The sequence below is a fragment of the Rana temporaria genome, chromosome 2 (assembly GCF_905171775.1).
Source record: "Rana temporaria chromosome 2, aRanTem1.1, whole genome shotgun sequence".
NCBI lineage: Eukaryota > Metazoa > Chordata > Amphibia > Anura > Ranidae > Rana > Rana temporaria.
Window position 1 is genome coordinate 145,521,799 of NC_053490.1, and position 25,127 is coordinate 145,546,925.

Sequence of the window (25,127 nt, forward strand, 5' to 3'; positions counted from 1 at the left end):
GTCAACACCTGAAGGTACTCCATATAACCCATATAGTAATGAATATGCCGCTCTGTGTCCCGTGATGTACGATAAAGAAAACAGGCCTTTAACCACTTAAGGACCGGACCAATATGCTGCTAAATGACCCAAGGGGTTTTTACAATTCGGCCATGCGTCGCTTTAACAGACAATTGCGTGGTCGTGCGACGTGGCTCCCAAACAAAATTGGCGTCCTTTTTTTGCCCACAAATAGAGCTTTCTTTTGGTGGTATTTGATCACCTCTGTGGTTTTTATTTTTTGCAAAATAGAGCGACAATTTTGAAAAAAATGCAATATTTTTTACTTTTTGCTATATAAAATATCCCCCAAAAACATATATAAAATTTTTTTTCTTCCTCAGTTTTGGCCGATACGTATTCTTCTACCTATTTTTGGAAAAAAAAAAAAAAACGCAATAATCGTTTATCGGTTGGTTTGCGCAAAATGTAATAGCGTTTACAAAATAGGGATAGTTTTATTGCATTTTTTTTTTTTTACTACTAACGCGATCAGCGTTTTTTTTTCGTGACTGCGACATTATGGCGGACACTTCGGACAATTTTGACACATTTTTGGGACAATTGTCATTTTCTCAGCAAAAAATGCATTTAAATTGCATTGTTTATTGTGAAAGTTGCAGTTTGGGAGTTAACCACAGGGGGCGCTGTAGGAGTTAGGAGTGTAGAAGTGTGTGTTTACAACTGTAGGGGGGTGTGGCTGTAGGACTGACATCTTCGATCGAGTCTCCCTATAAAAGGGATCACTCGATCGATGCAGCCGCCACAGTGAAGCACGGGGAAGCCGTGTTTACATACGGCTCTCCCCGTTCTTCAGCTCCGGGGAGCGATCGCGACGGAGCGGGTATAAACAAATAGCCGCGCGTCGTCCCGGATCGCTCCCCGCGGGAATCCGAACGCCGCATGTAGCGGGGGGGGGGGGGTCCCGATAGGACCCCCGACAAGGCAGGGACGTACAGGTACGCCAATGTGCCTGTACGTGCCATTCTGCCGACGTATATCTACATGCGGCGGTCGGGAAGCGGTTAAAGCAAACCATATAAATAAAAAAAAAAAAAAAAAAAAAAAAAAACAACTGTTTAGAAAGATACCTTACACTCAGCATTTTTTTTTTTTAAAGGTTTAAAATTAAAGCAGGGTTCCAACCACAATTAGCATTTTTTAAATATATGTCCTTTTATCATGCGTTTTTATAATATAAATCCGGTCACTTACTATTTTACAATCCGCCGCCGCTCCGCATAGTTATTCAAAAAAGATAGTTTATAAAACTATGTCCACACCGTTGTCATTTTGCTTGTGGGCATTGTGAAGCCCACAAGCACTTACTTCCTTAAAGTCTTGGATGGGGAGTGATAATTGGGTAGCGCACTGCATCCTGGGAAATGATGACACACATTTCCCAGGAGCATTAGAGGGAGATGATGTCAGGATCCTAGGTGATTCCAAAGGCAGATTTCGTAGGACTGCATAGCAACAGGCATTTCCAGATGAGTAAAAAAAAAAAAAAAAAACATTTTTCTTTTTTAGGTCTAATGAGCACAATAATGAAAAAAAAAAAAACGTGGGGATCGAAATTCCACTTTAAGCTTGAACAACTGGATAACTTGTTGTGGTTATATACAGACTAACCAAATTGGTAGATTTATTTAACCGAGTAATATATTTTTCTTGCTTGCCCTATAACTCTACAACAGTTCCATGAATGCCTCATTCGTTCCAAATTCATAAAGCCCAACAAATGCACCTTTATGATTAACCATACCACTCCAGTCTATATCCGTTTTTTGCCAGAACTGAGGATCTGGCTGATTCCTGGAGTGGAAAACAACAACGTTTCTTCACATCGCCAGTGTCCGTGTTCTTCAAAAACACTAAAATGCGAATGTAACCCCCTTCAAGCAGGTTAACTGTAGATCTTCACATTAATAGTACAAAATACTTCAAAGGATACATTCACTGCTCGTAACATGTTACACCCATATTCAGGGTGTACCATGCAACAGGTTACAAACGGACCGCACCTCCCCGATCCTCCACTGTGACAGCTGGTGGGGTTTTCTCCTCCCTCCCCGCTAGCCATCACAAATTAAAAACAAAAAAAAAACACACACACACACACACACACACACACACACACACACAAGCGGGGCTCTGCCTGCCTGGCCGTGTCACTGATCAAACGGGCTCTGTGCATGGAAAACTACAAGGTCTGGCACCCTTTGCAGCGGTTGGCTCGTAATTTTCAATTAACTACTATGCCGCTGTGGAGCACCGTGGTAGGTCATTCGTGCTTCCTGTCAATAAGGCAAGTAGATACACTGACAGATCTGCCGGAGACCTGCATGGCACCAGAGATCTGCTAATAAATGCTCAAAAAATAAATAAATGCACCTATTTCACCTGCAAAAAAAGTGCATTTATTATTTTCTTACCAAAAATTGTACTTATTCTTTTAAGGGAAAAGCCTCACTTTTTTCAGATATAGGTGTAAAAGAGGTCAGCCTAATGCAAATAAAGTCAACATGTATTTCTACAAAACAAACAAAACAGCCGCACGCACACACACAAAAAAATAATAATAATAATAATAATAAAAAAAAAAAAAATTATATATATATATATAAGCTTTGTTAGTTTGATTGACAGCTTTAAGTGTTACAGCTGTGTGAGAAGCAAGTAGTACTTTAACAGACTTTATTAAAATTAATAAATGCCTTTTTATTCAGTCACTATAAAAAAAAATATATATACTTTGAACAAAAGTATTTTTAGTTAGAAATAAAAAGTGGTTAGTACAAAAATCATGTCCCTTAGAGCAGTGTTTTTTCAACTCCAGTCCTCAATGCACACCAACAGGTCATGTTTTCAGGATTTCCTTTAGATGAAACGACTGTGGTGATTACTAAGGCAGTGAAACTGATCAAATCACCTGTTCAAAATAATGGAAAGCCTGAAAACATGACCTGTTGGTGTGCCTTGAGGACTGGAGTTGAAAAACACTGCCTTAGAGAGTCACAAAACATTATTCCAACATGTTGGTTACTCCTTGTTTCTTACCTTATGCTTTTCGTCTGCAGAACCTTTATGTGAATCATCCTCACTATCTGAATCGGGTCTTTTGAAGCCAGGAGGTAGGGCAGGACCTATAACAGGCCTAAAGCAAAACAAATTCAATCAGTGATGGCAGAAAGCCAAACATACTGTAAATGGACAGAATGAAAATGTTTCTAATTAGCTCAGGCAGCACAGGAAAATCCCACTGAAACATCAAGACCATTAAAACAGAACTTCAGGTAAAAGTCATATGCAAAACCCCTTTTCTCAACTTGCACACTTGAGGATAAATGAATGGGAACACACCAAGGAGTTCATTCCTCTGCTCGCCCCTACACCTGCAAATGCAAGCAAAAGTTATATATGTTTGCCTTACATGAGGACAAGTAGCAGCAAATATTTACACTACCATCTCCCCGTCCCTAAAAGGAGACATCGACCAAGCCAGTTCACACAGGGGTGGCACGACTTTGGGGGCGACTCGGCAAGGCGACCTCAAGACGACTTCAGAGGCGACTTGCAAAATGACTTGTGTATTGAAGTCAATGCAAGTCGCCCAAAAACAAAATCGTACAAGAACCTTTTTCTAAGTCGGAGCGACTTGAGTCACTCCTATTAGAATGGTTCCATTTGCCACAGCGGAGCTTGACTTGACAGACGGCTGAGTCGCCCGACGAGTCGCCCCTGTGTGAACCGGCTCTGAGGTCCTGTCCATGATCTATCTCTGCCCAACTCTAACCAAACCTACAAAACAAGCTGGAGTTTAGCTTTAAAAAAAAAAAAAAAAAAAAAAAAAAAAAATCAGACCTAGCAGACCTGCCTTCCAACATTGTGAGGCAAAATAATTGTGAAACTATTCTTATGAAGACGCAAAAAAAGTCACCAAATCTGAATTGCGTTCATGACCAACACCTACAGCTTCATTCTTTTGTGCAAGACTCAAGGGAAATCCCTACTTGGATACGCAAAAGCAATTCCCTGAGCCGATACAGAATGCACTGTACTAAATCCTGGATTTAGACCGACAAGCCTAAAATTAGGGCTGTTACTCATTAAAATTTTCGTGTTCGATTAATTGATTTTTTTAAAATCGATTAATCGACTAATTTTGATTAATTATAACGCACATACAGATCCAATTACTTTTAGCTGATCTCCTTGCAACTCTGCATTAGTCAGTGGTAAATGTAGTATACACTATATACAATCAACCGACACTAGTTAGTTTCCACAATCCATGACTTAACTTCACAGTTCACACAAATACGTTTTAAATTCAAAATGTAGCACTGACATAAGTAATTTTTTCTTATTAAACTTTAAGAAAAATGTAGAAAGTTCGTTTAACTTTAATTATGAAACTTATCTAGTATATTGACTGTCAGTCTCTTTATAGTAGGCAAGTAGGTATCACTTTAGCCAGACATGATCGCATTTTATTGATAATATACCCTGAAGAACTGAACAGTCTTTCACACGGAACAGATGTTGCTGATACACAAAGAATTGTCTGCACAAAACTGCTTAGGACAGGAAAACGATGGTTAGTTTTGCCCCCTTCCCCTGATGGAGCCTGTAGCATCCTACTGCGCCACAGATGCAAAGGTACCTCAATCCAATGGGTGGAGTTTGCTCGCATCCAGCAGGGTAAGTCTCACTGTCCAGGCTGTCTGGTGACGTCAAGAATTTTGATTGATCAAAAAAATTAAATATTAATCAAGGAATTAATCTTTAATTTCCCCAGCCCTACCTAAAATAAATCACTACACATCCTGACAAGAGAAGAATGTGGGGTAAACCAGCTGTCTAGTATTTGGGGGTACTGGGATGTTCATTTTTTACTACTAGGAACACACACTTGGAATTATTCAAGTCTTGTAATGAAGCACACTCCGATCTCATCATATACCCAATTCCACATGCATAGAGAACAGCCTGATGGCATAAATGTGGCATCTTAATATTTCAGTACTGTAAAAAAAAAAAAAAAAAAAAATGATTTGAAAGTACAGTAGCTCAATCTATGTAGCTCTAAATTGAAAGGCAAGCAGGCAGCAACAACGCAAGCATAACATTATCCATGCCAAAAGGTGATTTTTTGAGCCATCAAGGCTTAAAACTCCATGCTTGAAAAAGAGCTTAGTTGATGCTCGAAATGTCACCTTTTGATGACTGGAGGATTTCATGCTTTATCCTGTTGCTGCTTGCTTGCACTTTAATAAGGAGCTTGACGGGTAAAGCAATTTAACTTACAAGTCATTTGTGCAGATGATTTTGCTATATTGAAACTTAGAATTCTGCAAAAATCATTCCCCCCCCAGATAAAGCAGTATACCTATCAGGGGAGTCCGATCGTTTCTTAAAGCCTGGAGGGAGAGCAGGACCAAAAAAATCATCATCATCATCTGAAGCCTTTCCAATTTTTCTGAAAAAAAGAAAGAAAACAAAACCACAATTAAAATGCCATACAAGCCCTGCTAAGTGACTTATAACACAAAAGGGTCTGTGGACAGTACTGCCAAACCCTACCTGTATAACAGACCTTTGCATCTATTTTACTGGCACATGCTTTTATATTTGGATTAGGTATGCAGCGCTAACACGCTGTATATAAAGGAGCTGAAACAGGGAAATGTTCTGAAATCCATTGCAGATAAAATCATATACTGTATGTGTGATGATGTTTTTTGCTCAGATACATTTCAAATTCGGTGTTAAAGTAATAGTGAGAATAAAGTATGTAATCTAAATCTTTTTTTTTTTTTTTTAGTATGTTTGTCATCATGCCTTCAGCCATTTCTTTTGGTTTCCAATGTAAAGTTTCTTACATGGAGATCCTGTCAGCAACAGCACTTCCTTCTGCAGGCCGACAACTATAAGCTATTGCTGCAGCAGTGTTGCCAGCCTGCCATGTGCACTTCAATTGCTAGCTTGACTGCCTATACGGTCAGGGCATCCATCCTGCAAACCTGATAAGCAGTTCAACAGCTTACTAAAAGGAACATGACACGACAACCTTGCCACATATTCACAAAAATATATTAGCTTAAAGCGGACCTTTCTCACTGTTCACTAAAAACCACACCGATATGCAGCTCTGCATGCGGACATGAAATGATGTTACATTTATTAAACATTTTGCTTTTACTTATTGTTTTTCCACTCCCTATTTGAGTGAGGCACTGGTGATGTAACCAGGGCCACACAGGTGCATCCTAAGGGCAGCATAATCAGTGCCATTCCCTTCAGATGATGTGCACTGTCACATAATCCAGGAGGCAGACCCAAAGATCTAAGAAGTAAAGGGCAATGGATTTATCTGCTCTTAGTACAAAATGGCCACTGCGAGAAGAATAGGGAGAAAAGGGTGTGCAAAGAATAAAAGGCCTGCAATTATCTGTAAGTTAGCATCCAAGAAGTAGGAAGGCCTATTGTTAGTTAAGCAGAAGTACCCCCCCCACCCTAAATACTTACCTGAGCCTGATCCGGCGCTGCTCTTACCCTCCTCACTGGACTCCGTGAGAGCAGCGGGAGTCATTGGTTCCCCTGTTGCCATCAATCAAATCCAATAATGAGTTAATGGACACACAGCGCTACTGGGGATCAAGCCTACATGTGTCACATTAAGCATTCTCCTATGGTGACACACAGAAAAGAGGAGTCGCCGCCGCCGTCCGGAGCACTGGTGGGGGACCCCAGAAGAGAAGGACTGTGGCAGCTCTGTGCCAAAACCATTGCCCAGAGCAGGTAAATAGGACAATTTTTTTTTATAACACACATCAAAATTACTTTACAAGCACTTAAGGGGGGCTATGGTCAACTAAATCAAATATATCAGTAAACCCTCTACTACCCCTTATAGCCAGATCTAGGAAATGCACCCCGTATATATCAAACAAAAAGTTTCCCCTAATTCAGAGGTTGGTGTTTTTTGAGCCGACCTGTTTGTGGAATCATTTTTGTCCTTTCCAGTAGACAGTCTGTTGTGGTGCATGGTGCTGGATGAAGTCTCCTCATCACTGTCCTCGGATGAGTCTGAACTGTGGTTGTACTTGTAGCCAGGAGGCAATACTGGACCTGCAACTATACACAAAAATTCAACTTAGGATGTAAACAGGAACATGTGCGCATGATCACATCTGAAGCATTGTCAAACCTCATGGTGGTTAGGATTACTAGATCCAAAAGATATGGTTTTCCCATGCAAAGTATAACTGAGCATGTATGTTGACAGTTTGCTACAACTCCAATTCTGAAAAAGTTGGGGAGTAAAAGCTACATAAAAAACAGAATGCAATGATTTGCAAACCTTATAAGCTCGTATTTTATTCACAATAGAAAATATATCAAATGTTTAAACTGTGAAAATGTACAGATTTTAAGAAAAAATAAAAATAAAGACATTTTGAAATAAATGGCAGAAACACGTCTCAAAAAAGTTTGGACAGGACCATGTTTACCACGATTTTACACCCTAGTAAACATCTGGGAACCTGAAGGAGACCAGTTGCTGGAGTTTGGGAGAGGAATGTTGCCCCATTCTTGCCCAATATACGCTTTGTCACTGCTCAACAGTCATGGGTCTTTATTTTCGTATTATTCGTATCAATATGCGCCAAATATTATCAATTGGCGATAGGGCTGGATGCAGTCAGGCAGTTAAACACCCGGACTCTTCTACTACAAAGCCATTGTCCTGCTGAAATGTGAAAGGTCTTCCCTGAAAAAGTAGTTGGTCTGATAAGAGCAATACGCTACTCTATAACCTGGATATCTCCGTCAGCATGATAGTGCTTTTCCGGATGTGCAAACTTCCGTTCCATATGCCCATAATGCACCCCCATACCATCAGGGATGAAGGCTTTTGGAACTTAAATGCTGCCAAAAAGCCAGAAGGTCCCTCTCTCGTTAGCTGGTGGATGCTTCACTCATGGGTACCAAAAATAAAGAATGCCAAATTTCGATTTGTGCAACCACCGACCGGTTATTCACTTTGTAACAGACCATTTTAAGTGAGCTTTGGCCAAAATACATGTGGATATAAAGTCTACACACCCATGTTAAAATGTCAGATCTTTTAGCAAAAATAAAAAAAAATGAAAGAAAATGTGGTTGCATAACTGTGCCGACCCTCTAATAACTGGGGATGTAGCTGTGTTCAGAATTAAGAAAATCGCATTTCAAACTCATGTTAAATAGGAATACACACCTGCTGTCATTTAAATTGCCTCTGATTAACCACAGGCATTAGATCTACCATGAAACGCAGTAAAGCCAGTCATCAAGTGGATAAAATATGGCACAAAACAGTGACATTACTAAGAACTGGAACTTCCCTCCAAAACTGATGAAAAGAGGAGAAGAAAACTAGTCAGGAGGCTTCCAAGAGGCCTTCAGCAACATTAAAGGAGCTGCAGGAATATCTGGCAAGTACTGGCCGTGTGGTACATGCGACAAACAATCTCCCGTATTCTTCATATGTCTGGGCTCTGGAGTAGAGTGGCAAATCAGAAGCCTTTTTTTATGAAGAAAAACATCCAAGCTACATTTGCAAACACACATCTGAAGTCTCCCCCAAAGTATGGGGAAAATGAATTCTGGTCTAATGAAACCAAGGTTAAACTTTTTGGCCATAATTCCAAAAGATGTGCAGTATGTTTGCACCCAAACATATGACCAATAGAACACACACTCACGTGAAGCATGGTGGTGGCAGCATCATGCTTTGGGGCTGTTTTTCTTCAGCTGGAACAGGGGTCTTAGTCAAAGTAGGGGGGGAATTATGAACAGTTCCAATACCAGTCATTATTGGCACAAAACCTTCAGGCTTCTGCTAGAAAGCTGAACATGAAGAGGAACGTCATCTTTCAGCATGACAACAACCCAACGCATACATCCAAATCAACAAAAGAAATGCTTCACCAGAAGATTAAAACCTACCCCAATTGAAAATCTGTGGGGTGACCTGATCTGAAGAGGGTTGTGCACAGGAGATAACCTCACATCTGACAGATATGGAGTGTTTAGGCAAAGAAAGAGGGGCAATCATTGCCAAGTCAAGATGTGCCATGCTGACAGACGCATACCCAGAAAGACAGTGCTGTAACAAAAGCAAAAAGGTGCTTCAACAATATTAGTTTAGCCACGTGCCGACCGTGTTCCTGCACATGTGCGTCGGCAGAATGGCCACGGCCTGCGCAAAGTAATGTTTATTTAACCTTGCTTTGAATTTTGTGCCGCCGACGCACCCCTGCCGCAAGCTCAGTGACCATGCCTGCAGGACCCGCAGATCATTGTCCGCGGTTGTCCCGCCATGTGTCACAGAGCGGCAGAACGGGGAGAGGCCAGTGTAAACAAGGCCTCTCCCTGTTCTGCCTAGTGACATTACATGATCGTCTTCTCCCTCTCATCGGGAGCAGTGATCCAGTGTTGATGTCACCGTAAGGCAGGGCTCGACAAATCCCGGGCACCAGGTCGCCATGGCGACTAGAAATAGGGTCCTGGCGACTTGGTTTGGAAGGGGGGGCCATTGGTATTACAAGTTATTACCACCAGATGTGTAAGCTGGCACCATCTGGTGGTGGCCGTTGGTATTACAAGTTAAGCATTACAAGTTAAACAGCAATTCTAATGTAATGTTTCACTATTTTCACTGCCATCTTCTTTCCTCTAATAAGTACCACAAAAACATTATATTATATTTTTATCCTAACACCCTAGAGAATAAAATTGCGATCGTTGCAATACTTTCTGTCACGCCGTATTTGCGCAGTGGTCTTGCAAGCGCATTTTTTTGGGGAAAAAATTACACATTTAATTAAAAAATAGACAACAGTAAAGTTATCCCATTTTTTTTAATATTATGAAAGATAATGTTTCGCCGAGTAATTTGATACCCAACATGTCACGCTTCAAATTACGTCCGCTCGGTGGAATGGCGTCAAACTTTTTACCCTTTAAAATCTCCATAGGCGACGTGTAAAAAACTCTACAGGTTGCATGTTTTGAGTTACAGAGGAGGTCTAGGGCTAGAATTATTGCTCTCGCTCTACCAATCGTGGCGATACCTTACATGTGTGGTTTGAACACCGTTTACATATGCGGTCGCTGCTCACGTATGTGTTCGCTTCTGCGCGCAAGCTTGTCGGGACGGGCGCGTTTTCTGGCTCCTAACTTTTTTTAGCTGGCCTCCTTAGATTCCAAGCAAATTTGTCAACCCCTGCAGTAAGCTCAGCCCCCCCACATAGTTACAATCACTCCCTAGGACACATGTAACCCCTTCCTGGCTCCCTAGTGGTTCACTGCCTGTTACATTTATACAGCAATCAGTGCATTTTTATACCACTGATAGCTGTGGAGATGTGAATGGTCCCCAAAACAGCATCAAAAGTGTCTGATGCGTCCCTCCATAATGTCGCAAGTCACGATAAAATAATATATATATATATATGTAGAAGAATACAAATCGGCCTCTAAACCAAGAAAAACTTCTTTTTTTGTTGATATATTTTTGGGGGACATTTTATATAGCGCAAAAAATAAAAACCGCAGAGGTGATCAAATATCACCAAAAGAAAGCTCTATTTGTGGTAAAAAAGGACATAAATTTTGTTTGGGAGCCCACGTTGCACGACCGTGCAATTGTCAGTAAAAAGCGACGCAGTGCCGAACCTCAAAAAGTGGCCTGGTCTTTGAGCAGAAAATGGTCCGGGGCTTAACGTTAAGTTAATGTAGCGCAGTCTGAGAACCCCAAGATCCCGGGCATCCAATATTGCATTTTGTCCATGTCCATTGTGCACAGAGGTCCTGACCCTTTTAAACATTTGTCCAGACCCGACCCTTAAAATATAATGTTAACATATACATTTTTTATATATATATTTGCAATGTACAGGTACTTTCATGTATCAAAATCAATAAAAAATATCGTACCGATTAGAATAGGCTTCTAAGCTGTCCATATGGGGAGTCTATTCTATGTTGACATTAATAAAGACGCTAAGGACTGGTGCATTTTTATTTTTTCCACAAATCAAATCTACGTGAACCAAGTCCCCATTTACTGTTGTCTGTGAGATGCCTGAAGACAAAAGAAAACAATTAAAAGGAACTGCTTTCAGGTACAGACTTCATTCTGTGATAAACGTCATGAGCCCCTTGTTCATATTGACAGTTAAGTCATATACCACAGGGACACTTCACATTCTGCCAACAGTTACATGTGTTTATTATGTGCCTGGCACAAATCCCTGAAAACATCTGCTCTACACTGCCATGTGATGCCAAAAATCCCATATCCAGCTAAATTGACAACGTAATTCACTCGCTGACAGACCAAATAAGTACAGCATTTGTTCTAAAATGTCAGTGGGTAATCTATTGATACCCTTTATTTAGGCTTTCAACAACATGTATACAATTTTTTTTTAAAATAAATACATACAAAAAAAAAAAAAAAAAAGAGGAGGAGGGGGGGGAAAAAAAGACAGAGCTCCATGCAGTCTACCCAAGAAAAAAAAAAAAAAAACAGAAAGCCTCCACATACACAATCCTATACTAAGTTGATCCTTAAAAGGAGAAGTACAGCCTGAGCTTTTAAGGCTGGGCTTCTCCTAAGGGTCACAGGAGTGCAATTCATTTTGCACTCCTGTGACCCGTTTTCAGTGGAGAGCAGTCTGAAGTCCACTCTCCTCTGATGTCACTGCCATCAGTTGGGGGCAGCGCGTCATCCTGACTTCCAAGTCTGGATCCGCCAGCTGCCTCGATTGATAGCAGTCTCCGAGCCGCTGAGGACAGCCTCTCCCCGCCCCTTTACAGCTCAGCGCTCCAATGGAGAAGCAGAGAGGAGAGACGCTGACTGACAGTCAGCAGCTTTTCTCTCGGGGAGGAGTAAGAACCGAGCCATCTGCGATGTTCGGTGGCTCGGTTCTCAGTGGAGTGACGGCAGGGGAAAAGATGCAGCATCAGTCTGATGTTCCATCCATGAGGTTAGTATAAATAAGTAAGAGAAAAAAAGAAAAAACACTGAAAACCCATACTTCTCTCTTTTAAGAAGGCAAAAAACCCTAATAAAGTATGTCCATTTGTCTACAGTAGGTTGAAGAAAAATTCCTTACTCCAAGAGGCAATCAGATATTCCCTGGATCAACTACCCCATAGTGTTATTACTAGGGATGTCCTCATACAGATACTAGTATCGGTACCGATACCGAGCATTTCCCTAAGTACTTGTACTCGGGGGAAATGCTCCGATGCCTCACCGATACCTGGGCAGGCAGGGGAGTTGCAAGTCTTCTCCCTCCGCTGCTGTCTTTTTTCCCCATGCTGTCTTCCCCCCCCGTCCGTGCAGTCCTCTCCCCCCTCAATTTGTCAGGATGGAGAGCGGAGCTAAATCCGGCTCCTACCTTTTCCCGAATGAAAAGAGTCAGTGATCACTGACTCTGTCCATTTATATAACCGAGCATCGTAACCTGTGTTTATGATGCTTCAGTTTATGAATGGAGAGAAGCTTCTCTCCATTCTAGCTGAGGCTGCTGAGAAAGGGACTGTGGAATCTGTGTCCTTAGTCCCTTTCTCGGTCTCAAAGGGGAGATGTCAGAGGTCTGTTAAGACCCCGGATATCTCCCCAAAGACCCCCAACAGGGTGATTAAAAAAAAATATATAATAATAAAAAAAAAAAAAAAAAAACTGCCACTGTCACAGACATTAAAAAAAAATTATCGGTTGTCGGCGAGCGAGTACTTGGAAAAAAAGTATCGGTACTTGTACTCGGTCTCAAAAAAGTGGTATCGGGACAACCCTATTTATTACCTATGCATGTAATCACCAGTTATATTTTGTGCATTGAGAAATACAGCCAGCTTTTTTTTCCCCCTCTCAAAACAATCTACTTAGCTGGCCAAATTAGTTCCTGAGGTAGCCTTTTCTGCAGTTTCACAGCTCTTACTGTAAAGTAGCCTTTCCGTATTTGGAGGCCAATTCTCTTTTCCTCCAAAAAAGTAAACAAAGTAAACTTCTGCAATGACCCTGAAAATGACCACCACCAAATATCCCCCTAATTGTAAAGGAGCAATTTTTTTTTCTTAATAAACAAACATGTTATACTAACCTGCTCTGTGCAACAGTTTTGTATATAGAGCAGCCACGATCCTCCTCTTCTGGGGTCCCCCCACTGGTGCTTCTGGCTCCTCCTGCCTTCTGAGTACCCCCCCCCTAGCAAACAAACATGTTATACTTAACTCCACTGTGCAGCTCGTTTTGCACAGAGTGTCCCCGAACCCTGTCCTCTGGGTACCCTCAACAGCTGTCTCGGCTCCTCTCCGCAGGATCTCAACACCTTCATGGAGCGAGCATGGTGTTGAATTCCTGCGGCGTGTGCTCCCGTGATACAGCCAGCAAGTATTGCCGATGACTGGTATCATCTCAGCTCCTCCCCCGGCGTACCGCGTCATTGGATGTGATCGACAGCAGCGCAGCCTATGGCTGCGCTGGTTTCAATCCATCGAGTGTAGCCAATCAACGGGCAGGCTCAGAAACGAAAATGACGGGGGCGAGCGCAGGACTTTCGAGGGCTCAGGCAAGTTAAAACAGGGGCGGAATTGTCAGATGTTTTTTCACCTTAATGCAGGGGTCTCCAAACTACGGCCCGCGGGCCACATCTGGCCCGCAGCTTGAATTCTTGGTCCACCTGTTAGTTGTGGAACCTGCGCTGCATATTCGCCCCAGGCAATATGCAGCGCAGGTCCCGCAATCTCTCCCGGCGTCTCACTGTGTTGGCTGCCTGGACCACGGCATCTCAGCAGCCAATGAGGGTGTTTAGTGCAGACCCGTTGCCGCCTCCCTGATCCCGCCTCCCTGTTAACCAGTAACGAGTGTCTAATAACAGCGGGGCGGGAGTCGGAAGGTGCAGCAGGTCTGCACAGCCAGTGATGGAGACGCGCTGGACACATGCAAGAAGGGGGGCCGATACACTTGTGTGGGGGTGGGTTGAATGCCTCTGATGGGGATGTGGGGGGCTAACTTATGGGGACACAAATGTGTGTGTGTGTGGGGGGGGGGGGGCTGATGGTGCACAAACATCTGGGGGCTTATGGCTCTGATGGGGACACATGTGGAGGGGGGGTTGTAGACTGATGGGGACACAAATTTTGGGGGCTGATGACTCTGATGGGGACACAAATGTGGGGGTGCTGGTGGCTCTTATGGTGACACAAACATGTGAGGAGGGGGGCTGATGGCTCTAATGGTGACACAAATATGCAGGCGAGGGTGGGCTGTGATGGGAACACAAATGTGCAGGGAGACTCGGATGAATGATGGGGGGGGGGGGGGGGCTCTAATGGGACACCAATTTGTGGGTATAGCCTGATGAATGATGGGGACACAGATTAATGGGGACACAGCTGAATGGGGGACTGATGGGGACACAGGTGTAAAGCCTCATGCACGCTGGAAGTTTAGCCCCGCTGCATTATGCTCCAGCGTTTAGGTGCCAGCAAAGAATATAGGAGCACCATCCAGTCCTGCTGTCAGCAGTAAGTAAAATTCTATTCTATTCTTCTACTGTGGATTTATTTATAAATTATTTTTCCGGCCCGCGAATATGTGTAAAATATAGAATGTGGCCCTCGTCAAAGTAAAAAGTTTGGAGACCCCTGCCTTAAAGCGGGAGTTCACCCATTTATTTATTTTTTTATCTTTACCCCTTAGATTCCTGATAGTTTTGTCTAGGGGAATCGGCTAGTTGTTTTAAAATATGAGCCGTACTTACGTTTTCGAGATGCATCTTCTCCGTCGCTTCCGGGTATGGGTCTTCGGGACTGGGCGTTCCTTCTTGATTGACAGTCTTGCGAGAGGCTTCCGACGGTCGCATCACTATTAGCCGAAAGAACCTGAACGTCGGTGCGGCTCTATACTGCGCCTGTGCACCGACGTTCGGCTTCTTTCGGAAAATCGTGACGCGATGGATGCGACCGTCGGAAGCCTCTCGGAAGACTGTCAATCAACATAGGAACGCCCAGTCCCGCAGCCCATACCGGAAGCGACGGAGAAGATGCATCTCGTAAACGGTAAGTACTGCTCATATTTTAAAACATCTAGCCGATTCCCCTAGACAAAACGAGCATCCATCTAAGGGGGAAAAAGTCATATATACGGGTGAACCTCCGCTTTAATGCATAGGATGCATTAAGGTGAAAAAACATTTACCTTTACAACCCCTTTAAACCTCATTTGCTAAATAGTTGCCTGCTTGAATAATGCATTGAAGTTAACTTGCAAGTTGGAGACATCCCATAAGCACATAATTCAACTGCACAGCTTGGTGTCATCTGCAAACACTGAAATAGTACTTTTAAAGGATAAGCTCACCTTTTGTTCCACTCATATTTAGGGTGAAACATGCAACACGTTTTCAGCTACTGTGACCAATTCTGTCCATCTCCCCTGCTCTGTGACAGCTTCCTGTGAATACATGTACAACTAACATCAGGCATTGCAGCCGATGCTTGTAGTTCAATGATTTGCAGAGGACGCTGCTGAGCGCCTTTGTAGTCTCAAATCTGCCTGCCTGTATGAAGTACTGAAATTTGGTTTTCTATAGGCACTCGCCCAATTTCTTCTATTATTTATTTATCAATCTCAGAGCCCTGGGTTAGTTAACCATAAGAAGGAAGTGTCACCAGCACACCAGGATCTCCAAAATTGGGATGTTTCTGAGTCACGCAGGACCCTTCATCAGGCATGTGACAAATTGTGATACAAACAGTCCACTAGTTAACCAGACTGCAGTGATGTAACTGCGATCCGAAGATCCTTATTCTATAAATTGGAGCTTGGACACATCTGCTCTTTGCAGTTCGTAGCTGAAATCCACATGGACTTTCTACAGCTGACAGCTAACTCTGATGTGAACATTTGGGATGAGGATCTTGTCATGCTACTAGAACAGCACAACACTCAAGTGAATAGTGTTTTTAAAAAAGGTCGGCAGCCTTCATGTGCCTCTCGATAAGGGATTTCAGTAAAGCTTTGTTTTGCAAGTAGTGAGAAATGAAACGTAAGCTTTATGTACACTGAGATCCTGCCATCCAGCTCCCCAAGGCTTTTTTTAACAGACTCAAAGTATTCAACGTCAAGTGTTTGACCAGCCTATCTATTTTCGTTCTTCTGGGATTTGCGCAGCAGATTTTCGAGCACAATTTTTTAGGGAAGAAAGACCGGAGTTAGGCTTACCGGTAACTCTGTTTCTAGGAGTCTTCCAGGACAGCCTCTTGAGACCTTGGGCTCCTCCCTCCGGGACAGGAAACACGTACACCCTTTTCTTTAAAGGGCAGTCCTCTAGATCTCCTCCTCAGTTTGCCCGAGAAATACCAGAAGATCCTGAAAGACAGTCTACTAACACATCGTTAGATCATTTTTATATCTTCACCACAATTACAGTTCCTAACAGACACCGGGTGGGAAAAACTCCGGCTGTCCTGGAAGACTCCTAGAAACAGAGTTACCGGTAAGCCTAACTCCGGTCTTTCTCTAGTCTTCCAGGACAGCCTCTTGAGATGACAAGCAAGAAACTTACTGGTTTTTAGGGTGGGACTACTGTCTGGAGGACCCTTCGTCCAAAGGCCTGATCCTTGTCTGACAGCAGATCCAACCGGTAATGTCTTGCAAAGGTTGAGTAAGATGTCCAGGCTGCCGCCTTACAGATCTCTTCCGGGGACGCTCCTGCTCTTTCTGCCCAGGAAACCGCCACTGCCCGAGTAGAATGTGCTTTAACTGTAGGTGGTTCCCTACCCCCTAACATATATGCTTCTACAATCAACATCCTAAGCCATCTGGCAATAGAGGATTTTGATGTTCTGTGACCCTTGCGGGCACCTGAGAAGTTAACAAAAAGTGAGTCACACAATCTAAATTCCTTTGTGACATCCAAGTAAAATAAAAGATTTCTTTTAACATCCAATAAGGACAAAAATTCCCCTTCATCATCTTCTGAAGAGGAAAGCAGGGTTGGTAGGACAATGTTCCTGAGTCCTATGAAAGGTAGAGGCTACCTTGGGTAGGAAGCTAGGATCCGTCCTAAGGACTATCCTATCGTCAAAAACAGATAGGAAGGGCTCCCTAATAGAGAGGGCCTGAAGATCACTGACTCTCCTGGCTGAGGCTATGGCCACTAGAAAAACTGTTTTAAGGGTAACATGTTTTCAGGGAAGACTCTTCCAGCGGTTCAAAAGGTTTGTTAGTAAGAGCCTTTAGTACCAAGGACAGATCCCAAGAGGGACAGGCTCTAATCCTAGTTGGATTAGATCTTGTCAGACTTTTGAAAAAGTTTGACGAAGCGATCCTGTTGGAGAGGTACATCCAAAAAAATACTTAAGGCAGCCGCCTGTACTTTGAGAGTGCTGACTGATAAGCCTAAGTCTGCACCTGCCTGCAAAAATTCTAGCACTACTGGGATGCCGGAATGATTCATTCCTTGCTGTATCTTCCAGGAATTGAATTTTTTCCACACCTTAGAGTATATTGCTCTAGTTACAGGTTTGCGACACCCTAAGAGAGTCGTGACAACTTTATCCGAAAAACCCTGTGCTTTCAATAGTTGCTCCTCAGAAACCAGGCAGTTAGTTTCAGGTTCTTTATCTGAGGATGAAGGACTGGACCTATGGATAGTAGATCTACTTTTTCCGGAAGTGTCCAAGGTGGATACAGGGCCAGCCTCCACAGGCTGGCGAACCATGGCCTCTTGGGCCAGAAAGGCGTGATCAGAATCAGATCCGCTGGTTCCTGAGAAATTTTTGAATTACCCTGGGGATCAACCTCACTGGAGGGAATGCGTATGCCAGGCTGAAATGCCAAGGATGTGAGAAGGCATCTATCCCCCTCGCTCTGTCTTGTGGGTGAATGGAAAAAATATGTTGTAACCTTCCTGTTCTCCTCTGCTGCGAACAGGTCCACCTCTGGTAGTCCCCAGAGTGACACTATCTGGTAGAAAGTCTCCTGGTCTAGAGACCACTCGTCCTGGCATACTACCTGTCTGCTGAGGAAATCTGCCAGGGTATTCAGTGAGCCCTTTAAGTGTACAGCTGAAAGGTGTACCAGATTTTTCTCTGCCCAGATCAAGATCTGTGTAGCTGTTGCCTGGAGGGCTGGGCTCCTTGTGCCTCCTTGCTTGTTTATATAAGCTACTGTGGCAGCGTTGTCCGTCCTGATTTGTAGATGCTGACCCACTAGATAGCACTTGAAGTCCTGAATGGCTTTTTAGAACGGCCAGCAGTTCTTTTTGGTTCGATGACCGAAGGACCTCCGAGGACGCCCACTGACCCTGGGTCCAAACTTCTCCCAGGTGGGCTCCCCAACCCCCCCTGCTGGCATCGGTGGTCATTACCAGAGCCACTGGCGGATCCCAGAGAAGACCCTTGTCCAGGTTTTCTCTGGCTCTCCACCACCATAGGTTTCTTTGAATGCTCTTTGGGATAGGTATTGTGAGGTCCAAATCCTCCTTCCTGCCACTCCAAAGTTTGAGCATATGTGCCTGGAGAGGACGTGAATGAAATCTGGCCCAGGGTACCGACGGAAAACAGGCCGACATCAGACCCAGAACTCGCATAACTTGCCTTATGCTGATTTTCTGATTCGTCTGGAGGAGAGCAACCGCCTGATCCAGTTTGAGAATTTTTTCCTGGGGAAGGAAAATCTTCTTTTCTACTGAGGATATTCTGTATCCCAGATACATTACCTCCTGGGATGGTATCATCTGCGATTTTTCTTCGTTGACCAGCCAACCCAGGGAACGCAGGAAAGACAGGGCTACCTTCAGGTCGCTCTCTAACTGATGACCAGACGGGGCTATGAACAACAGATCGTCTAGGTAAGGCACTATTGTTACTCCTTGGAGTCTCAGGGGTGCCAGGGCTTCTGCTAGGACTTTGGTAAAAATCCTTGGCGAGGAAGACAGGCCAAAGGGGAGGGCCCTGAATTGCAGATGTCTGGTAGCAGAACCCAGTCTCACCGCTAGACGCAGGAATTTTTGGCATTCCTGACGGATCGGAATGTGTAAATATGCGTCCCGTAAGTCCACGGTGGCCATATAACACTTTGGGAAGATCAGACTGGTGACTGAAAATATCGATTCCATCTGAAACCGTTTGTACCGGACCCATTTGTTGAGGGGACGAAGGTTTAAAATCAGTCTGTACTTTCCTGAGGGTTTTTTCACTACGAAGACGTGTGAATACACCCCCTGACCTTCCTCCTCCTGGGGAACTTCCGACAGAACCCTTTGATCCAACAGGTCCCCTAAAAGGAGACCCAGGGCCTCTGCTTTCTCCCGGTCTCTGGGAGGTTGAGTGACCAAAAATATCGGGGGAGGGGGAGCTGAAAATTCCAGCCTGTAGCCGTTTTCTATGAGATCGTGTACAAACGGACTGACTGTTAATTCTGTCCATTGTGAGAGGAACTCCCCCAATCTTCCTCCCACAGGGACCTGAGTGTCACTGGGTTTTGGGGGGAACCTGAGGAGGGTTAAACAAGATTCCTCCTCTTCCCCGTCCCTTTTGGCCCGACCAATGTTTTTTAGGATGTGAATCCCGGTCTTTCTGGTTTTGCCTAAACCCTCGAAAAAAGCGTTTATTTCCTTCTTTCTTTTCGGAAAGGCTTTCTTTTTATCTTGTGTCCTTTCTAGTGCCTCCTGGAGACCCGGACCAAATAAGTGATCGCCAGAAAAGGGTAAGCCGCAGAGTTTTAACTTTGATGCGGCGTCACCGGTCCATGTCTTTAACCAGACCGACCTTCTGGCTGCGTTGACTAACGCTGCGGATCTGGCTGCAAGCTTCACCGATTCTGAGGAAGCATCGGCAAGGAAGCCAGCCGCCTTCAAGAGCAGCGGGAAAGATTTTAAGATCCTGCTGCCTGGAAGTACCAGCAGTGATATGTGCTTGGAGCTGATTGAGCCAACACTCCAAGTTCCTGGCTACGCAGGTAGCCGCCAACGCTGGTTTAAGTGCAATAGTGGAAGCATCCCATGCCCTTTTTAAAATGATGTCACCCCTTTTATCCATCGGATCTTTAAGTGATCCAAGGTCATCGAAGGCCAGGTCAGTTCTTTTTGATACCCTGGCCAGAGGTGCATCCAGCTTTGGAACTTTGTTCCATGGGAGCGTTGTATCTTCCTCAAAAGGAAACCTACGCTTTAGGTTCCCTGCAAAAAAAGGTCTTTTTTCTGGTTGCTCCCACTCCAACAAAATCGTTTCCACCAACGATTTATGAACAGGAAAACACCTGGTCTTTACAGCACTACCTTGATAAAGTTGGTCGTGCTTAGATAGCTGGACCTGTTCCTCTCGGATCTCTAGGGTTTCATATATTGCTTTAAGCAAGTCTCCCACATCTTCTAGAGACAGTCTATATCTAGTCCCCCTGGAAGAGTCTTCCTCTAGCTCAGAGCCAGAAGCTGAATCTACCTGAGAGGAAGTCTGGGACCGAGTGGACCCTCCTGCTTCCTCCTCCTCATGCTCATCCCCTTCGACCGGAGTTGCCAAGGACGGGGCACTAGGGGTCCTATATACTGGGGACGGCATCTGCATCCTATCCATCATTCCCCGGAAAGATTTGAAAGTGGATGCGAGTTCATCTTTTACAGATGATAAGACTTTTTGGCATTCTGCCACAGAGTCGTCTTTGACCAGACTGGAGATGCACTCTACACATAGAGGCTTTTTCCAGCTGGAACCCAACTTTTCCCCACATACAGCGCACTTTCTTTTAGGGGCTTGTGCTGGCGTTTTGTCCTGAGTTTTGACCTAAAATCAAACACAAACACCAAAAGAGTTGTTTAGATATAGAAAACAATGCCCCCTGACAACCACACCGTGTGTCAGAAAAAGATAAGTGCTGGGGAGCCCTCCACCACAGGTTCCCTGCCCAGGGAGGGAAAAAAAGGTCCTGAGATAATTTAGACCAGGTCCCCCAAGGTAAGTAAAGAGTCAGCCTAGCCCCCCTTACCTGGGAGACGCCGGAGCCGGTGGACCCGGAGTCTGTAGCCTGCCTCGCTTCCTCTATCGGTCCTGTGTCCTGGAACAGCCCGGCTGCGTTTGGAACACACCGCTCCGTGTGCCTTCCTTCCACTGCCGCGCCTAAGTCGAATGGGACTAGGTTTCGATGGCGCCCCTTGATGACGCCGTTCCGGTGATGCACTTCCGCCTTGTGGAACGCATCCGTCCCGCCCCTCAGCGCCGCTCCGGAAGGGGATCTGCAGTGCAGAGCGGCATGGCACAGCCAGCGTCTCTCGCCGCCGCCATTGCTGATGTACCGCGCTGTGCTCTGTGAGGAAGACCAACGCAACAGGTACTGGGTACTGCGGGGGGGGGGGGGTGCAGTCATCAAGGGTTCCCACTCTCTCTGAGCTTTAGACAGCAGTGAAATCGGTGACCTTCTCTTCCTAGCAGGAGCAGAGGGGTACCAGGCAGAGAGGGAAATCCAGCATTTTTAAAAGTCCCTAAAAAACATGCTCCTTCCCTTCTGGCAGGAAACACAATAACTGAGGAGGAGATCTAGAGGACTGCCCTTTAAAGAAAAGGGTGTACGTGTTTCCTGTCCCGGAGGGAGGAGCCCAAGGTCTCAAGAGGCTGTCCTGGAAGACGACTAGAGAAATAACCTTACTGTTTAATGAAAAAAAAAAGTGTATCACAATTTTTTTTGTATAATGTGAAAGATGTTACGCTGTGCCAATCGTGATCCTTATTCTAAGCAAAAAAATAAATAAAAATCACAATTCTCATTTTAGCCAGAATCGTGCAGCTCTACATCCCAGCTGCAAGAATCTGCTGGTTCTTGTCACTGGAATCCAGGGTATGCATACACCAGACTTTAAGTTAAGAATACACACTTGAATATCATTTTTTTTTTTTCCTTAACTGGAGTTTATTGTCACTTTACCAGAAAATATGAGGTTATCTTCCTGGCGGTGTGAACAACAAAGGTAGCTAAATTGCTAGTGCATAGGGAAGGGGATTGAATCTGTTTTGAGCCACAAAAATTTCTTGCATTGAGCTCCATCTTCTGGCTAAAAAAGGTAAATGTGAAATAGTTATGAAAAATTGCATGGCTATCAGCTAACAAAATTACTTAACAAAATGTTATTTTAGTATGAGAATAATTAAAGGGTAAATTCACTTTTTCACGAAAAATAATGTCTAAATATCCTGACCACCCCTCTGGACCCTTATACATACAGTGGCCATGATACATAGTGCTGCTGGTGTAGTGGTCCATACACAGCCACGCAGAGAGTATTCATCCCAATGCTACAATTGCAAGCACTCAATAGTCAACACGACCATGTGACCATACTATCCAATGTGAAGCACTTCTTTCTTCTGGAACACCTTACCGAAAGAAGTCTCAGATGTGCTTCTCAGTGGTCAACACGGCCACGTAGCTGTGCTGACCAATACGCACTTGTCATTGCCAGCAATAGGATGAGCACTTTCTTTGGGGCTGAGTATTGCAGAGTACGGACTGCTACACTGGCAGCATGGGGGCATCACTACTACCACTATGTGCAATGGGATCCAGATAGGTGGCAAGGATATTTGGCGCTAGATCTCCATTTCACCAAAAATAAAAAGGTGAATGGAGGTAATGGATTCCACTTGCTCAGCGGGGGGAGCGCTCCTCTTATCCCCATTGAGCAGGTGGATGACAGACTCTGTCTGCTCCACTGTCTCGCTCTCCTCTATGGGGAAATCGGATGGAAAAGGACCACCTGTACATTTTCATCCGATCCACCAGTCAGATGGACAATAGGACCATTATCCGTCTAGATTTTCTGGACAGGATCCGATTGGATAGCGGCTTGATCTATATGAACACCCAATCTGACCTCTGTCATGAGGGTCAATGTTATAAGATGAACGTGTGCCCAAAATGTAAGAATGTTTTTTTTCCCTGAATTTTGTGGACTTGGTCAAAAGTTATATATGTGTTTATTTGTACACAGTTTTATTTGATATTTTGATTCATATGTAATTTACTAGCACATCATAGCCACATTTATCAATTTGGGTGATTTTTTTGGAGTCATAGAGTACAGTAGTGGTGCAATGGATCGCCAATGATCCGTGATCCGAACGGGTCACCAGGTTCAGATCGGCACACCATGGCCTAGCTCCGGAACGGCGGCCATCTTGGTACACCCGTGGCAGCCTAGGTGAGCTCCCCTAGAGCGGCACGCTGATGTCGTCGTCGTCATCACCCCGCCTTAACTGCTCATGGATCTGCCTGCTTGTGTCGTTCTATTCTGTAGTGGCAGCATTTTAATACATTACGCAGGCTGAGCGGATGCTGCCATCTCCATGCACCTGTAATTTCAGCTGCAAGAATCTGATTCTTGTCCCTGGAACCTGATGTATGCAGATAAATGGTCACATATAGGAGGTCACCTGGGGTCGCTCATCTGTCCCCAATTGCATGCAAAATGTCAGCTGTCCATTTACACGTGAACAGCCAGGGCATGGGTCATTGACCTGTACAGGCTTCCTTGGGTGATTGCAGCCATTGGTTGGTAGGACAGACCAGAGTCTGAGTAGCACATACCCATCCACTGCAGCGAGTGGCCTGGTCTTAGAGGAAAACCATGAAGAGGGGTGCTTACATGACCTGTAACCATGGGGGAAGGTACGGGAGGATGGACCCTGGAAAGGAGATATGAAGTGGATGATTCAATTGGAAAAGGGTGTACATGGAGCTAGTTTTATTTTTAAACCAAGCTTTATTTTTAACGTCAAAGAGCATGAATTTGGGGGGGGGGGGGGGCTTGGCTTTGCGGACAGCACAGGGGAGGGCAGCAAAGAGAAGCCAGATAGGAGGGGTGGTTACATATAGAGCAGGGGTCTCAAACTGGTGGCCCTCCAGCTATTGCGGAACTACAAGTCCCATCATGCCTCTGCTTTAGGGAGTCATGCTTGTAACTATCATCCTTGCAATGCCTCATGGAACTTTTAGTTTCGCAACAGCTGGAGGGCCGCCAGTTTGAGACCCCGATTCTAAGTGAATCGATCTCTCCATTTTCCAGCCTCTGAAAGCCTGCTTCTCTCCCTCCTGCAAGCATTCAGAGGCTGGAAAATGGAGAGATCGATTCCTCTATATGCAACCACCCCCGCTGCTCCTCTAACTTTTTTTCTAACGGCAAGTGCAGATGCCACCATTGGCAGCTTGGCACTCTCATTATCTCCGGTGTGGCAGCAGTGACTCCTATCCTGACATCAAGCGATGGGGTCTCCCCCAGCTCCTCCACGTGCATAGTCATTGGTCAGCTGACCTGTAGTAATCTGAATGGCCGGGTAGCCTCAGAGAGGCTGGGTGAGCGGTGCGGGGTCATGGAGCAGCCCAGCTGCTTTGGACCCCACAAGGACATGCAGCCCAGTGGCCCGGTCCACAGGTAAAATGCTTAGTGTGCCCTAGGCTAATACCAGTCCGAGCCTGCCTGATGCCAACAGTGAATGGCCTGACTAAGGCCCAGACTTTAGGCTGCAATTTGTAGTCACCGTGGTGACCAGGTGCTGGGATTTGGCAAGCCCTATGTCCAGAAAGAGATCTCATTTATAAAAGTGCTCTTCTATGTCTGCCTGGGGACACCTGATCGGCTTGTTCCATGACAGTGATCAGCAGGCAGTGAAGGAAGGATGAAAAAAGCCAGCATTGCAATCCTCATATGTAATCTATACGAACAGCAAAGCTAAGTGGAGCTTTACTCTTCACAGCCAATCACAAACCAATGCCCACAGCATTCTATTGTGTACGTCCCACCACCTTCAGTCTATTGCCGTGCTGTTCCATATCTCACCATCCTCTTTGTCTTCCTCTTCGTTAGCAGCACAAAATCCTGGAGGAAGAGCCGGACCGATAATATCCTGGGACATCTTGAACTAAACCGGCGCAGCTATGTGACGTCACTAAAACGCGACATTTCCGGTCCTAATTTTGAGCGTGCACGTTAAATAATGGAAGGAATACAATTCTAGAATAAAACGACGGG

The 25,127-nt window shown here is 44.6% G+C and overlaps 1 protein-coding gene across 1 annotated transcript in view; it reads right to left on the minus strand.

Annotated features, from left to right (window-relative positions):
• LOC120928245 (GPALPP motifs-containing protein 1-like) overlaps positions 1 to 25,123 on the minus strand; it is a 26,407-nt gene extending 1,284 nt beyond the window's left edge. Inside the window, exons 1-4 of the mRNA XM_040339352.1 lie at positions 24,936 to 25,123; positions 7,038 to 7,179; positions 5,432 to 5,521; positions 3,100 to 3,196 (exon numbers count right to left, since the gene is read on the minus strand). Of these exons, the coding sequence (XP_040195286.1) occupies positions 3,100 to 3,196; positions 5,432 to 5,521; positions 7,038 to 7,179; positions 24,936 to 25,011 (405 nt within the window). The 5' untranslated portion in view covers positions 25,012 to 25,123. The remainder of the gene's footprint in view (positions 1 to 3,099; positions 3,197 to 5,431; positions 5,522 to 7,037; positions 7,180 to 24,935) is intronic.
• Positions 25,124 to 25,127: the final 4 nt, after the last annotated feature.